We start from the raw sequence: 16032 nt of genomic DNA on the forward strand, positions 1-16032 counted from the left end.
AGAAAGAAAGACTCTCTACCTTAGCTGAATGATTTTGTTTCCCTCTCACACCTAGTTATTTAATAATAATAATAATAATAATAATAATAATAATAATAAGGCTTTAGACAAGAAATGCAACTCAAAGTGCTTTACATGCAATATAGATGAAAATAAAAAACATTTCAACAAAAATACAAACATTTTCAAATGTGATTCATAGAAAAGAACACAAGTAAGATAAGAACATGTTAAAATGACAGTTAAAAGAAAAGGGCATAAAAAAAAGATATGTAATAGTACAAGCCTGCAGGCAAGTGCAAGATCTTAATGGCTGAAGTAAAGATACATGTTTTAAGTTTTCTTTTAAATATATATAAATAGATTCTCTGTGCAATCTGTTCCAAACCTTTGGGAACATTGTTATGTAACTCAGTCCTCAACCAATCAGAGCCTTGTATGTAAGGAGGAGAACCTTAAAGTCAATCCTGTGTGTAGCAGGTGACCAGTGCAGAGCAGCTGGAACTGGATGAATGAGTTCTCTCCTCTTGGTTCTGGTTAACAGCCGAGCTGCAGAGTTCTGGATGAGCTGGAGTCTCGATTGTTTTCTTTGTGAAGCCTGTAAAAAGTGCATTACAGTAATCAAGACGATTAGAAAGGAAAGCATGAATCAGCTTTTCAGCTTCTTTCTGATCTATAAATGGAGATAAGAATAATTACTATTATTTTACAGGGAAAGCTGCATTGTAATTATGGAATGGAATAGCTTATTAAAATGGTGTCACATCCGTTATGTGTTTTGTTATTATATTACACGTGTGTAAGATTGCTTATTTGTCATTTTTGTTTGTTTGCATCTTTTCTCATTATCCTGTTAGCTTTTAGCACCTCTTGATATCAGTTTGTCATAAGCTGTAGATCTGTTTATGAGGTGGGAGCCGACTCAAAGTTCATTGAAAAACTCCTGCTCGACACGGAGGCCAGTCCACAGCTGATGGTCTTTTCAGCATAGTAAACAACTCCCCAGCAATAAAACAGGAGATGAGAGAGGGAACGACTTGCAATTAAAGTTAAGGTCCATTTAACTGAGGTGCGGTGTGTATTGTCCCATAGTCGAATCTTTCAAATCATGACTTTGCACTCTTCACCTATAGGCTCATTTCAGTGCCTTTTGTCTCTTTGTTCTGAATGCAGACTCAGTAATGGAGGTTATTTCTTTGCACTCCTAGAGTCAGCCATCTCCCTCTCACATCGCAATAACGCTTCATAGCTCAAACTCGTGCAGTTTACAGCGTTCATACTTCCACGTAGCTTCCCTCAGAGGTTCAAACAAACTATGAGGCTAGCATCTCCACATTGCTTTCCCAAAGGCACCGATACAATTTATTTGGTAAATCATGCACAGTAATGTGATATTTTCATCTTTTCACTCAGTTAAACAATCGTGATGTTGATAATTAACTCTCAGATGACTGAACGCACATTAGATTATCCTTCCAGTAGCTGAAACACAATCTGGATTTATTATTCTGGAGGTAATGATTGGTATTGGTTTGGTGGGTGAAGATCAGGGGTAGAGTCTGAAGTATCAGTAAAATAGGAGCACAGCTCGTGGGATGGGTCCACCAGTTTTGTCGTGACTGAAATATCTCAGTTATTAGATGCAATTACATGTACAGACATTCATACTCCTCAGAGGAATAATAGTAGTTTCCTCTCACTTTTCCCCTGAGAGCAACATGAGGCAGATTTTTCTGTTTTTTTAATAAAAACATCTTAATTTTTGGATTTAAGGTCTTTAGAGGATGAATCCTGCTGACTACCTTTCGAATTTAATTGAGTACCAGAAGCACGTTGCAAGTTGCTAAGCTATCATACATATACAGACATTAAAGATTATCAGAGTGATTATTGAGGAGATTTCAAGCAAGTGGTGTGACACTGGGTGGGCCTGATGATGGACAGTTGGTTCAACAGTTTGTTGCAGAAAAAAGTATTCTATTGCACGGATTGACATACAATTAGGTAAAGCATTTATTTTCCCTCTGAAATTATTAGTTATAATTGTGATACCTTAACTATTGTCATCATTAGTATGAAAATGTAACCAGCCAAACAGCCTACTACGTTCTCATCATCCTCAGCTGTACTTTAGGTTTAGTGCTAATTAAGAAATGTTAGCATGGTCATGTGATAATTTAAGATGCAGTCAAGCAGAACATTTTACCTATAGACATCAACATTCAAGCATCATTATTTTCTGTAGTAAATTGAGTGTTAGCACTTCATTATCCAGATGAAGTATAACCTAAAGATTATCATCTCTGCCTATCTTCTTCAAATAGTATTCCCTCAAATGAACTTGGAACAGGTAACTCACATAGCCTCACTTGTCTCAATCAGATTATTTTTTATCCAGCAGTAAATTTGCAGAGCATCATAGGGGAGCGTTCCAGTCAGCTTTGTAAACTAATGACTGACTGCGATGAGAACAAACATGGTCTGAGTGCATTGATTTTCTTTTTTCAGACCCCATTGCCTCTGCTGCCAACCTATTCACTCCATCTCCCCCACCACCACCACCCCTTCTCATTGCAAGTCATGCCCATGGCTATCATTTGTCCACTACTTTGGTACTCAAATAGCAATTCCTGTGCTTGATAATTGATGTGCTTTGGCTCTACCCACTCCATTGTCCACCCGGGCCACAGAGAAAAAAATAAAAATATCACAGGCTCTAAAAATGAAGAATGATCACCACACAGGCCCTGAGTCCTTTGCTTGTTTAAAAAAAAGACTATAGGCTTTTCTGAAAACAAAAACAGAAGCATTTGCTGTGCTTCCCCCTTGTTTATCAAAAGAAAAATGAGCTTTGAAAAATGAGATGAAGCCAGAAAACATTCACCAAGTGCTTTTTCTTTATTTGTTTCAAGTGAAAAACAGCTATTTGCCTGAAGGTAGTCCGGATTTTGACATTCAGTAGCAAGAATATTTCCATGCCTGCCTTCATTTAATACTTTACCTAAATTTGATGTTCAAGCTTCTTGTTTAAGGTTATTAATGGTGACTTGCTTTGTTTATGACTGAGCATGGTCCAACCTAAAGCATTAAAATCCTTTGTACTCGCATATGTAAGCCGCAATTCCTAATGTTGATTAACTAAATTTGATTTAGAGAAATTCTGCCATGAACTGACATTTTCTAGGTGCTAATGTGCAATTTTCCTTTTTACGAGAAGAGAAGCCGGCAGAGCATCAATTTAATGAGGCGTCATTCTCTCGGAGGACTCTATATATATCTCGACGTATGCCCCAAATTGCACAGTTATCCACACAGCAGTGCTCAATCCAATCCCAACCAACTACTGGAAGCAAAAACAACTAATCATTGCTCCCATGTTGTTTACTCAGTGGCTAGAACCTGTCTCACTTTCCATGGGTGGGGATGCCCTTCATGCTCTGCTTCAAATCACATTGCTGTGCAGCTATCGTGTTTAGCTGGGGCATTGCGGAGAGTAGCGCAGGCTTTATATAACACAGAAAATATGGATGTAGAATGTTGTATAAGCATCTGCAGAATGACAACAGAAGACTGAGGTGCTAAGGGAATCAGACTGCACATCCACCAGGCTTCTCTTCAAACCATCTTTATTTACAGTGCCTTGCATAAGTATTCACCCCCCTTGGACTTTTTCCCATTATGTACTGTTACTAACTGGAATTCAAATAGACTTAAATAAACTTTTTCCCGTTTGATCAACAAAACATGCATAGTACTTTGGAGGTGCAAAATAAATTTTATTGTGACACAAACAATAATGAGAACAAAAAAGTTGACATCTGTTGGGTGCATAAGTATTCACCCCCCTGTGTCAATACTTGGTAGAACCCCCTTTCGCTGCAATTACAGCTGCAAGTCTTTTGGGGTATGTCTCTACCAGCTTTGCACATCTAGAGATGGAAAGGTTTGTCCATTCTTCTTGGCAAAAAAGATGAAGCTCAGTCAGATTGGATGGAGACCGTCTGTGAACCGCAATCTTCAAGTCTTGCCATAGATTCTCTATTGGATTGAGGTCTGAGCTTTGACTGGGCCATTTTAAGACATTAACATTCTTTAATCCAAACCATTCCTTTGTAGCTCTGGCTGTATGTTTAGGGTCATTGTCCTGCTGGAAGATGAACCTCCGCCCCAGTCTCAAGTCTTTTGCAGACTGCATCAGATTTTCTTCAAGGATTTCCCTGTATTTGGCTCCATCCATCTTTCCCTCTATTCTGACCAGTTTCCCTGTACCTGCTGAAGAGAAGCATCCCCACAGCATGATGCTACCACCACCATGTTTCACTGTTGGGATGGTGTGCTCAGGGTGATGGGCAGTGTTGGGTTTTCGCCACACATAGCGTTTTGCATTGAGGCCAAAAAGTTCAATTTTGGTCTCATCTGACCAGAGCACCTTCTTCCACATGTTTGCTGTGTCTCCCACATGGCTTCTGGCAAACTCCAAACGGGATTTTTTATGGATCCCTTTCAACAATGGCTTTCTTCTTGCCACTCTTCCATAAAGGCCAGATTTGTGGAGTAGACGACTAAAAGTTGTCCTGTGGACAGATTCTCCCACCTCAGCTGTGGATCTCTGCAACTCCTCCAGAGTAACCATGGGCCTCCTGGTTGCTTCTCTGATTAATTTTCTCCTTGTCCGACTCTTCAGTTTGGGTGGACGGCCTCCTCTTGGTAGGTTTGCGGTTGTGCCATATTCTTTCCATTTTCTTATGATGGATTTTATGGTGCTCATAGAGATGATCAAAGCTCTGGATATTTTTTTATAACCTAACCCTGCTTCATATTTCTCCACACCTTTATCCCTGACCTGTTTGGTGAGCTCCTTGGTCTTCATGATGCTGTTTGTTGTTTGATCTCCAACAAACTCTGAGTCCGTCACAGAACAGGTGTATTTATACTGAGATTAAATTGCAGACAGGTGGACCCTATTTACTAATTATGTGACTTGCAAATGTGACTTGTGAATGCAATTGGTCGCACCAGATCTTTGTTAGGGGTTTCACAGTAAAGGGGGTGAATACATATGCACTCAACACTTTTCAGATTTTTATTTCTAAATAATTGTGAAATCCATGTAATATTTCCCTCCACTTCCAAATGATGCACTATTTTGTGTTGGTCCATTACATAAACTCACGATGAAATAAATTTTAATCTGTGGTTATACCATGACAAAATGTAGAAAAGTCCAAAGGGGGTGAATACTTATGCAAGGCACTGTATAACACAACGAGTACAATGACAAATGCAGCATCCTACACTTACTATTCAAGAAAGGATGTTTTCAGTTCATGCAGAGTGGGAAATGTAACCCTTACCTTCTCATAGGGAGTAACAATAAAGTATATTTTAAAATATTAGATATCTAGTTCAAGAGGCCAAAAACATGTCTTGTGAGGCCCCTGTGACCTTTGACCATCCAGGTCTAATCAGTTCCTCTAAGTGAGAATTTGTGCAAAATTTAAAGACGATTATTTCAAGGCTTTCTTAAGATAACAGTTTAACAAGGCAATAATGGATTTTGTGATGATGTGGTTTATGGACTTTTAGGCAACTATGCTCTATGGGGAACTATAACAAGGAATTGTCTGATGGCATTATCTCCTTTCCTGCTGTAAAGGATGGTCCAGTATCTGCTAAAGGAGATAAAATAGGAAGCATTGAAAGTCCACTCCTTCTTGCTTTTAGACAATTCAACCAGCTCTTATCATGTCTTCCATTCAGATACTCTATTCGACCACAGCCCTGGCGTTAATTCACCCAAGATTACCTGCAATCTCACCACTTAAATCAAATGGGAAGGTGGTATAGGCTTTATATGGCCAGTAGTCTGTATGCAAATGTGTGTGGCGCTAAAATGAAAAGGCCACCTACTCAACTGACGTCCAAAGACAAGCTGCACTTATCACATAAACTGGCTTGGTTCATTGTATCTGAAAATTGGAACAGACCAATGAAGAGACTCAGTCTGTTTTGCTTTGGTGTCTTTCTCTTCGTCTTCTTTTAATAATCAGACACAGCAAGTGGACTGCTGCTTCCAGTAAGATAAATACAACTCAGGTTCATTTCATATTTGGCTGATTTATTGTATTTACTGACACTTATCTCAAAGGATTTGGACTGTTTCATGTCTTTAAACAGTCGTTATCCACAACCAGATTACAGAGGCATAATCATAGTCATTCTTCCTGAACGTTACCACTTTAAAATACTGATGCATGAACTTGTAGTTGATTCAGTTTAACTGCAATAATCAACTTTTGCATGTCAAACCAGCCACAGGTAACGTGATGTAAGCATGATTACAATGTCAGTTTATTCTAACCACAGTTTGATCTTTTATAAACTAACACAAAAAGTTAGGAATGTTTTGATTTTTAACAAAAAGTATATTCCCTTTTCAGTTAAAACAGAATTACACATACATACACTCATAACCCATCAAGGATTGGAAGAAGGTATACGTAATTCGGCAACTTGAAAATCACCACTGACATGTGAACCATCTTTTTCTCTTTTTCTAGATTTAAGTGCTAGGTTTATGTGACCACTTAGCAACCATCGGGGACTTGGCAGGCAGGTAGCTGTATCTTGCGTGAGAGTTATGGTTATGGTATTTAACTGGAAGTGCAAGTGCTGAAAGGCGATGGACTGTGTGTCACAAAGGAAGCTTGCAGCCGAGTTGTGGACCAACTTAAAACGATTAGGACAGAAGTACAAAAGGAATGGAGGGGAGTCTTTGCAACAGATAATACCAATATTTTGGGCTAATTAGTATAGAACAATGCCGGAGCTGGCCAAATTCATATTAGATTATAATTCAAATGAGGGAAGTATTGATGTGGAGGAAATCTGTTATTTTGCAAATAAGTCACTGGATGTGTGTGTCAACTGGTACACATGTGATTTTTTTATTTGTGCGTCCAAAGTCATACATCTGTAATTCATGAAACTAATGGTATCCATCACCTGTCAGAGCGTGACCGCTAATGAAGCCTGTTTCTGCCTTGCTGCAGGTGTCCGACTTCCCGGAGGAGCAGCTCTTGGTAGCCGTGTTCCCGGGAGTTCCAACAGCTGCCGAGCTCTTCCTGTTACCTCACAAGAACCAATCAGAGGGCAAGAAAAAGAGTGAGGACGGGCTGGAGCAGGTGCGTGAGACTATGAGTTGATTCTGCGTGACAAATCATCAAAAAAGCTTTTAAAACACTTATTATTCTGTCTGTTTTAACAGGCGTCTGATGTTATTGTAAGTGCACTGAACCAAAACTTGGTGGAGTTCGAGCTCAAGCCTGGAGTGAGGGTGATTGTGTACAACACACAGTTAACGCTGGGTAAGAAACATTCGCTATCACAGCAATGACATTTATTTATCAACCATAATGTAACGTGCACGTGTAATTAATTTGCCTGTTTTTCATTTTCGAAATGCCAAGAAACAGAGCTGTGTTTTGACAACAATAATTTTTCTTCGGTCCACCGATTAAAATTCCTATCAGTCTGCCGCCATCCGAGGCAGCGGAACACAGGGGAGCATGGGAGGGGTTTGATTTTGAGTGGAGCTCCTTGAGACGAGGGATCTTTTATGCACGCCATCAAAAACTGAACATCTGTTCCATTTCTTTTACAGCCATCCAACCACAAAATGAGTGTTACACTGAGTATAATTATGTTGATTATTTAGTCCTTGAGAAAGAACACTGTACATTTTGAGGGCAGGAGCAGAATTGAGATTAGCTTCAGCAGTCGACAACAGATTTCAGTTCCTAACTCGTAGAGATGGCGAGGCGGGTATGACATTTAAGATCCTCCTGCCAAAAAACAAATTGCTGTTATAAGTACCAAATCAATGCTGGATTCATGGAGCCACATTGATTGTAAATAATGTGGCTGTTCGACAGTTTTTTACTGGCTCAGGCCGTGGCAGTCCTGAGCGACTTCAGTGCCCCATTGCTGGACAGATCTTACATTGTTTCCATTGCTCGACTGGTTTCATTAGACACAAAGTCTCTGGAGGCACACAGCCATGAGTTGTCTGTTTCTCAAAGTGTTTGGTATTATCGGTCTGGCGTGTGCAGCTCTGTGTGTTCTGTGGCTTGCTGCACTCTACTGACACTGGATGTGTATCCAGCTGGATCCCTCTTTATATTTCACCTCGAAGGAAAGGTATAAAGAGTCTTCAAGCTGCTTTGATAAAGGTCAGGCGCACACATGCCTCCATCTCTGAGCAGAACGGCTCGGCAGTAGCTTTAAAACTTACTCTGTAATTTCCCTGCAGTGACAGACATTAATGCACTCCTCATAATAATGAGGAGAATTCGAGTCAGATGCCTTGTGAGCAAAACCACAAGCTGTGACATTAATCGGACTAAGTGGCCGTTTGGTTGGGCTCTTTGTTTTTAGACAAATGTAAACGTATTTAACCATTTCAAATCCACTTGAAACATTCAAGCTACCTGATGGAGTCCCAATCTTTGACCAGCAGTACAAACTGTGATTTGAGCATCATCTCCTCATGCATATGTCCACATTTATATCCTGTGCATCCAAAAGGTGTTCAGACCCCTCCTTCTTTTTTTATCACATTTTATGTTGCATCATTTTATTTTGGACACGTGAATGTTAATGTTTAACATTTAACCTAACAACAGCGGAGCACATGTAACAACAACAGAATGTTGACTGGGCTCTCCTCCTGCCCCACAGCACCCTTGGTGGACTCCAGCCCCAGACACAGCAGCTCAGCGATGCTCATGCTCCTCTCGGTCGTGTTCCTGGGCCTAGCAGTGTTCCTCATCTACAAATTCAAGAGGTATCTTTATCTTTGCGATTACTTCCACCTGCTGCACATCGAGCACGGCCATATATCTATTACCATCTTCTCCATTATTGATGATACCAGATGAGCACAGTCTGTCCCAATCAATTACAGTCCTGTGTTAAAATGGTACTGGATGAGTCCCACTAAAGCATGTAGATGTACTTCTTGTTGGATTCCAGTGCGTGTGCTCGCCGCGCACTCCAGTCAGCGGTAAAAAGGACCATTAAATGGTTTAATATGCGCTTGCTGTTCCTTGCCCGATATTTGCTGAATAAATTATTCATACTTGAAATGATTCTCTTGAAAAGTCTGAGGGAAATGGAAAAGCTGTCATTAATTATGGATACACATTTTTCTCCCATTAGTCTGAAGAGGATGCATTTTTCAAAAAGCCTTACAGTTGACAAAACAAAGCAATTAATAACCAAAATGAATAGTAATTGGAAATAAATTGGTAAGTGACTAAATAAAGATGTATATTAGGTGTTGTAAATGCAGATGCCAATATTTCTGTAATTTGCCCATAAATTATTAACTGGGGTATAATTACAGAATAGTGCCCACACATTTTAAAGTTGGGACGCAACTATCAGCATCCAGCAACAGAAGAATTTCCTCTGAGTTTAATTGTGAAATGCATGAGTGTGTCTTTAACAAATGTTGGTCTTCTTAAAGTTACTTATTTCCGTGTGGTGAAAGCAAAATGTTAGTTATTTAACCCTGAGAAAGAAAGGATGCATTTCAGGGTCTCACATTGATCTGAGGCTCATTTGGCAATCTCTTCTTTTGCAAATCTTAAGAAAAATACCTTGGATCAACATATATGCTGAGGTGAACCAGGAGAAGGAGCAGGAGATGATTGGTTCAGTGGGCCAGGGCGACAGCACGCCAAAAATCACCCTGAGTGAGTTCCCCACTTCCAAAGAACTCATGGAGAAGGAACTGGATGCCAGGGTCAAAAGTAAGTGAAGCGATCCATAATGATAGCAAATTAGGTATAATCTAAATGTTTATCTGCTCTCATTACTATCAGTGGCATAGGCAGATCCTTGAAATTGATTTTGTTCTCCTGATGATTTCGGGTTTGTATTGGAGATAAAAGTCATCCTGCTGCATGTACAGAATAATTGTGTGCAAATTCAGTCCTCAGGCATATTTAAAATAATGAATTTGAATTATGGCTCAAATAGACAGTTTTTTTTTTTATCATTCATTGAAGAGGCAGAGGCAGACACAGAGTAGAGACACTGTTGGAAGAGATTTAACATAGTAAAGAATAGATTCCTGCAAGGCCTGCAGTGCTGAGGAATATGAATAATTAATAAAAGCAACATGTTTAAGAATGCAGCCTTGAGATTCCAAAGCCCAGCAGGAGCCTGAAGAGAGCAGCATTAATCACTTGTCTGTTTGGTCACAATAGGACTTATTTGGAAAGAATACTTCAGGCCACCATGAAAGCAAATAGGTTGTCAGTGGCCTACTGGGTAAATTCTGCCAACCCTCACCCTGTCTACTCTACAGTATTACCAACAGAAAACGGCACAGGTTGGCAAGTGCATTCCCTGGACTTGATTTTTTTTCTGTGATGGTTTAACCAAGCAGCCGAAGAGGCTCCTGCAGGCTCCCAGCATTAAATGGGTTTTGAAATTCAGAACTGGAGAGAAATTGAAAAATGTATACAATGAGCTGAGGTTTTGTATAGATTAGAAGCGAAGGTAATAATTATTTCTCTACTGAGAAGTTATTTATTAAGTAAAGTTGAATCATGAAATCCAATGAACATATTTCTACATCATGAGAAATAATGAATTCAATAAAAAAGCACTAGAAGAAGAGGATCACATTGAATTTGGTTATTATTTCCATTCAAAACTAAAAGTATCATGCTGGGGGTGTTTAACGAGATAAGCACTTTGGAGCAATATCTTGATGGGTCCGTTCCTGTTCTGTTGGCATGAATGTAAATCCTGAAAACAGCCACTGATCAAAAACTATATACAATGTGTAACAGTAACACTGGATGCAAACATGACTTAACAAGAGATATACGCTCAGCGGTTCTCAGGTAGATGTTTATCTACCAAAGGCCCGAGTGCTTGAAAGATAAGCCGACTGATCGATATGGAGTGACAGAAAAATACCCAAAATATGAATATATTGTTGAAGCCAAACAAAGGTCACATATAACCTGGATTCTAACTTTGAAACTGTGGATATCTTGCTCTTTGGCTTTAAGATTGTTGTTCAAACAAAGCAATCTGAAGATGTAATCGTGGTATTTGGGAAATTGACATTTTATAAATAAATGTTTTACTTGTGGTCCTAGAATGTTTATTATATTGAAGGGGTTCACAAGAGGCAAAAAAGACTGGTCAGTGCAGGAGATCTCCTGAGGGTTAGTCCTTAACATGGATGTCACTGGATACCACATTTATGCAACTCAGTGATGTTTTTCTTTAGACCCTCCAATTGGTTAAAAGGACATCTTCATTGAAATTCTTACTCCAGGCTTCCTGTCATAAATGTGCAGTATCCAATCCCAAGCTGCGATAACCCACATGACATTTTAAACACCTAATGACATCATCAGGGCAAATTTTTCAAACTTAGGATGCTTTTCTAGAGCCACTTCAAATATTACATAACTGGCCTCACAAGGTGAACAGAAATCTTTATCAGTAACCTCCCAAATCAGTGGTGTTTTCCTAAATGTACTCTATACATTGATCTCTGATTCAACTCATATACAACAAAGCTGCTCTCTCATGTCTCAGTGACATGAAGTTCATTAATCATGAATTTCACAACTGTCCTTCATTAAATTATAAGTTATCAAAGACAATTTTTTATAATGGGTCACTTAATTATGCCCATGCTTCTTGATGGCTTCAGAGCCTTTGATTATACAGCTCATTTGGAATTCAGTAATCAACGCAATGTGTCACTATCAAAGAGGCTGTTTGTTTTACAGCCATAAAGTGACAGCGCTGAACTAACCATCTTTGTTCTTGGCTTGTTCTTCTTCTTCTTTTGTTTCAGGGGGAGTTGGAAACGCCTGCGAGAGCACAAGGGAGATTCCAAACTGTACGAGCGTGTAAGGCCGGAGAACACGTTGGTCCATGTACAAAGCAAAGTATTACCGTGTCGGGGTTCTCTTTTTCTGTTTTGTAATTCAACACAGCCGATGTTAATAGTTTTCTAAGGGACCTCATTTATACAGACATGCATGGATGTCTCGTTCAACAACATCCATGCAGCAAATGTCAATTTCCTCAATGAGATTATTGTAATTACTGGCAAAACGTATTCAGTTTTGTGGATGTATAAGCTACAGAACGAAATTCATTTGCAGAGTGAAATATCTTTGATCGACACCTATGAAAGGATATGTACATTTCCTAAGAAGTTTGCCTTTAAAAATAATTTCTGCTTATATATAGTCTTCAGTCCAACAGAGAATATTATTGAAATGTACAATATTATCATCTGTTAAATGTATATATTATTACTTTCTACATGCTCATAGTCTGAGTACCATGGCAATGACAGGAGATGTTACGATGGTCCTTTTTTGAAAGTGTGGTAAAAAAGTCAAACATTACTTAAAGAAAATCAACTTTGTTTTGCTAAGGTCCTTGACTTGTGCATGTTCTTACTGAGGATACGGTTTCTGTGTTGTAGATAGGGCAAGTGTTGTAAATAGTTATTTTCTAAACATTCATCAAAAGAGCCCAGTCGGTTTTGCCTCGATTTCAGTTCTGCTCTTATTTTCTTCATTTACTGTTTGGCGGTATGTATCTAGTACAAAGCGTTTCTCTGTTAATACAGGTCCATGCAGCAGAGCTGTATTGGCATATTGCAGATTTAACTTCCTTCCATTTTGGTGGAAATTAAATGAAAAGGATCAATGTGAACATGATCATGTTCAATATGTTTATATTTTCATTAGACATATAGACTTATACTTATAGATATTCAAGCATATTACAACGATTACTTTAAAGTCTGGTGAAGTCATTGAGTCTGAACTATGTGAACCAAACATCATCTGCCATCAGCATCAGTGCATTACAGTTTTTCCATGAGTAATTGGCTGTTAGAGTTCTGTGGTTAGGCTTCAGAACAAAAGCTCAAATACAATGAAGACGTTATTATACTGTGGCTACCAGTGATCACATTCACAAGACTCACATGTTAGGAAAAAGGTCACAATAAAAAATGTGACATTATAATTGAAATTTACATCCTCTAAAATACCAGTAAGCCTAGTGTTGGGTTCTTGTACCTGCTGCCATTTGGGATTTGGTTTCTGTTCGGCAATAGGACCAATTTTACAAAGCTGATGCTCTTTTTCGAATCCTCTAATAATTTCTCTTTTTAGCCAATGAGTCGTCACTTTGGTCCAGACCTGTGACTTTATATAAAGATCAATAACAGGACAGCTCCCTGAAGTGAAGCCAAAACATCTTGATCGCCCCTCGATGGCTACAGTGCAGGTCATAAGCCCCACCCCATGCATGTTAGCAGATGGGTCACACAAAAGATAAATGTAGATACCAAATATGTTTTTCCAAAGATGTTTTTTGTCATTATAGGTTATTATTATCTATATATTCTATATTATCTATATATATATATTCAAGTGGTCCTGTTATTAATAAGTTTAGTTGTAATGCTTTGAATTCCTCGTGATAGCTTGAACCAGTGTCATGACTGGACCTCAATATCACAGCTGCACTCATTGATCCAAGATGGCAACGTCCATATTTAAGATATTTTGGCATACTTCATTGGAAAGAGGTGTAGACTTGCTGAGCGTCTTTGTGCACAGTCATTGATCCTGCTATAATATCTCAACACCATTTAGATGGATTTTGACCTGTACAGTATCCAAGGGACAAATTCAAACTTTGGATGATCCTGTGATACCACCTAGCACCACCTGTCAGGTCACAAAAGATGTCTTTGATTGAAATGTCTTGACAGTGACTGTAAGGACTGTCCTGAAAGTTTGTGCAGACATCTAACCTCTTCAAAACAAAGCTTTGTGACTTCCGCGATCCTTTCTTTGCTCGCTCGCTTGTCCAGTGCTTTGGTTTCCAATGAGCCTCAGGTGAAGTTTATGTGTTATGTGAACAGACAGTCTAAATACAGCTTTTGTCTATTATCTAGCAAGTGTTTGAAGAAACATTAGGCAATGTTATCAAAATTAGCAGCCGGCACTGGCCACTTTTTTTCCTCCATGGAAACGGCGTAATTGTCAGCAGCTAACAAAATATGATTACACGTCAAAATTTGAATAACAAGTTTTAGTTATTTATACACGTAGATACTTGTAAGACATTTAACTTCATTTTATTAAATCAAACCCTTGGTAGGCCTATTGGTATTTTAGAGGATCCTGCATTGTTGAATGTTATATTCAAATGACCATAGAATATAAAAAAAAAATCATGCTTCAAATTTGACAGCTCATTATTTTGTTCACAAATGAATATAACACTGGTTTGGAATAAGCTCTTTCTGTTTGCTCAGGTTCTTGGGGTATTTGCTTCATACATCTCATTGTGGCTTTCTACATTTTTGTTTGCTGCTGTGAGTGTCGTGATTATTTACAGTGCTCCATCCGCCACAGCTTTCACGCCGACTCACAAATATTCTCATTCAGTTGACAATATTGTCAACTGAATGAGAATAAGTAGAAAGACTGAAACGGTTTATGATAATGTCTGGCAGTGCACAAACAGAGCACATACAGGACAACTGAGATGGGCTGATATTTTTAACCCACTCTCCCTACGGCCATCAGGCCACTTCCACAGCAACACTTACTATTTTGCATTTAATTTAAAGTGAGGGAGTGGTGTCCTCCCAGCATGCACCTCTCCATCAGTGTTGGTTTCTCCAGTCCTACGAGGTGGAAGTCGACTTGTGTCGACCTCCTGGTATTAAAAATAATGGTAATCAGAGGAAGCTGGATAGTGGGACAGCCGCGCTGAACGGCATGCTGTGCAGAAACCTTCCCACAATGCTTTTTCAAAATGTAAGTCCACAGCAGTTGCAGGAGAAGCGAGTGGGCTGCCACATCACATATGCATTACCTCAAACAGAGTGCTCTCATCTCAAAGCAAACAGCCAAGCCAAGCCTTGTTACTGCAGGCAGACACACACTGAACATAGATTGTTTCATATCTTTGTTGTATTCAACACATGTCATAAGCAAAGGGTTGTTTACTTGGCTGGATGTTGCTTGGCTGGGGGCTTTGATGGTGTCACTTTGTTCTGATTCTTAATAGCAAAACAGGATTAGGGGGAACAGAAAATGAGATATAAAAAAGTTTGCACTGCCCACATCTCTAATCATACTTGTAGCGCATTTTCTTTCTTGCCTCATGGACCCTTTGGATTTGTGAAGAATGTATGATGACTACACTGGTTCATAACCAGGCCATAACACCGCGTAGAAGCTGTTGCCGGGTAAGAGTTTGGAGCTCCTTAAAAGTCTGTAAAGAAAGTAAAGAATGACGGCTGAAAATGTTGAGCTTTGGATCTGCACAGACAAATATGGAACTGTCACCAGTGAAAGAAACCTTAGTGTTTTGGGTAATTTCCTGGTGTTTACTTCCTAATTGTTCATCCAATCACCACCCTGGTCACTGGAAACGGCTAACTCATCTGATAACTCAAACGCCACCTTACACTGTTCGATCCAGACCTCTGAGGGAATCCATACTTGACAAATAAGAGATTCTTGTGTTTGTGATATTTCAGAAGGCAAAAGCATTGTAATGTTCTTCAGTGCACAAAAATCTACAATGCATGCATGATCTGTAATGTTCTATTTCATCTTTATTTCGATATTTCTACGGTAAAGAAACTGTCATTTTGAAATTGTTTCGAATAAATGTATTTTTGTACATCAACGCATTCATTCTCCGGGTGATGAAATTCTTCTGAAGTGAACGGGGCAGGGAAGATGATGTCCGCTGCAAATTACTCTGCCAGTACCAGTCTGCAGCACACAAGCACAAGGGGCACTGCTCCTGTCTTGCTGCCACACCAGCACATTGATCTCAGATTTCTCCCATCCACTGAAGTTACAGAAAGTAGTAACTGGAATGTTACCAGTTTGGGTTTGTTTGTATCTGTGTGTGTGTGTGTGTGGTTAGTTCCTTCAG

At 39.2% G+C, this 16032-nt stretch overlaps 1 protein-coding gene across 1 annotated transcript in view; it reads left to right on the forward strand.

Annotated features, from left to right (window-relative positions):
• Nucleotides 1-15715, forward strand: part of sorcs3a (sortilin related VPS10 domain containing receptor 3a) — a 221469-nt gene extending 205754 nt beyond the window's left edge. Inside the window, exons 23-27 of the mRNA XM_053419434.1 lie at nt 7053-7184; nt 7268-7367; nt 8740-8845; nt 9655-9815; nt 11894-15715. Coding sequence (XP_053275409.1) covers nt 7053-7184; nt 7268-7367; nt 8740-8845; nt 9655-9815; nt 11894-11952 — 558 coding nt within the window. The 3' untranslated portion in view covers nt 11953-15715. The remainder of the gene's footprint in view (nt 1-7052; nt 7185-7267; nt 7368-8739; nt 8846-9654; nt 9816-11893) is intronic.
• Nucleotides 15716-16032: the final 317 nt, after the last annotated feature.

Source organism: Pleuronectes platessa, chromosome 3 (genome assembly GCF_947347685.1).
Source record: "Pleuronectes platessa chromosome 3, fPlePla1.1, whole genome shotgun sequence".
In the NCBI taxonomy this organism is placed as follows: Eukaryota; Metazoa; Chordata; class Actinopteri; order Pleuronectiformes; family Pleuronectidae; genus Pleuronectes; species Pleuronectes platessa.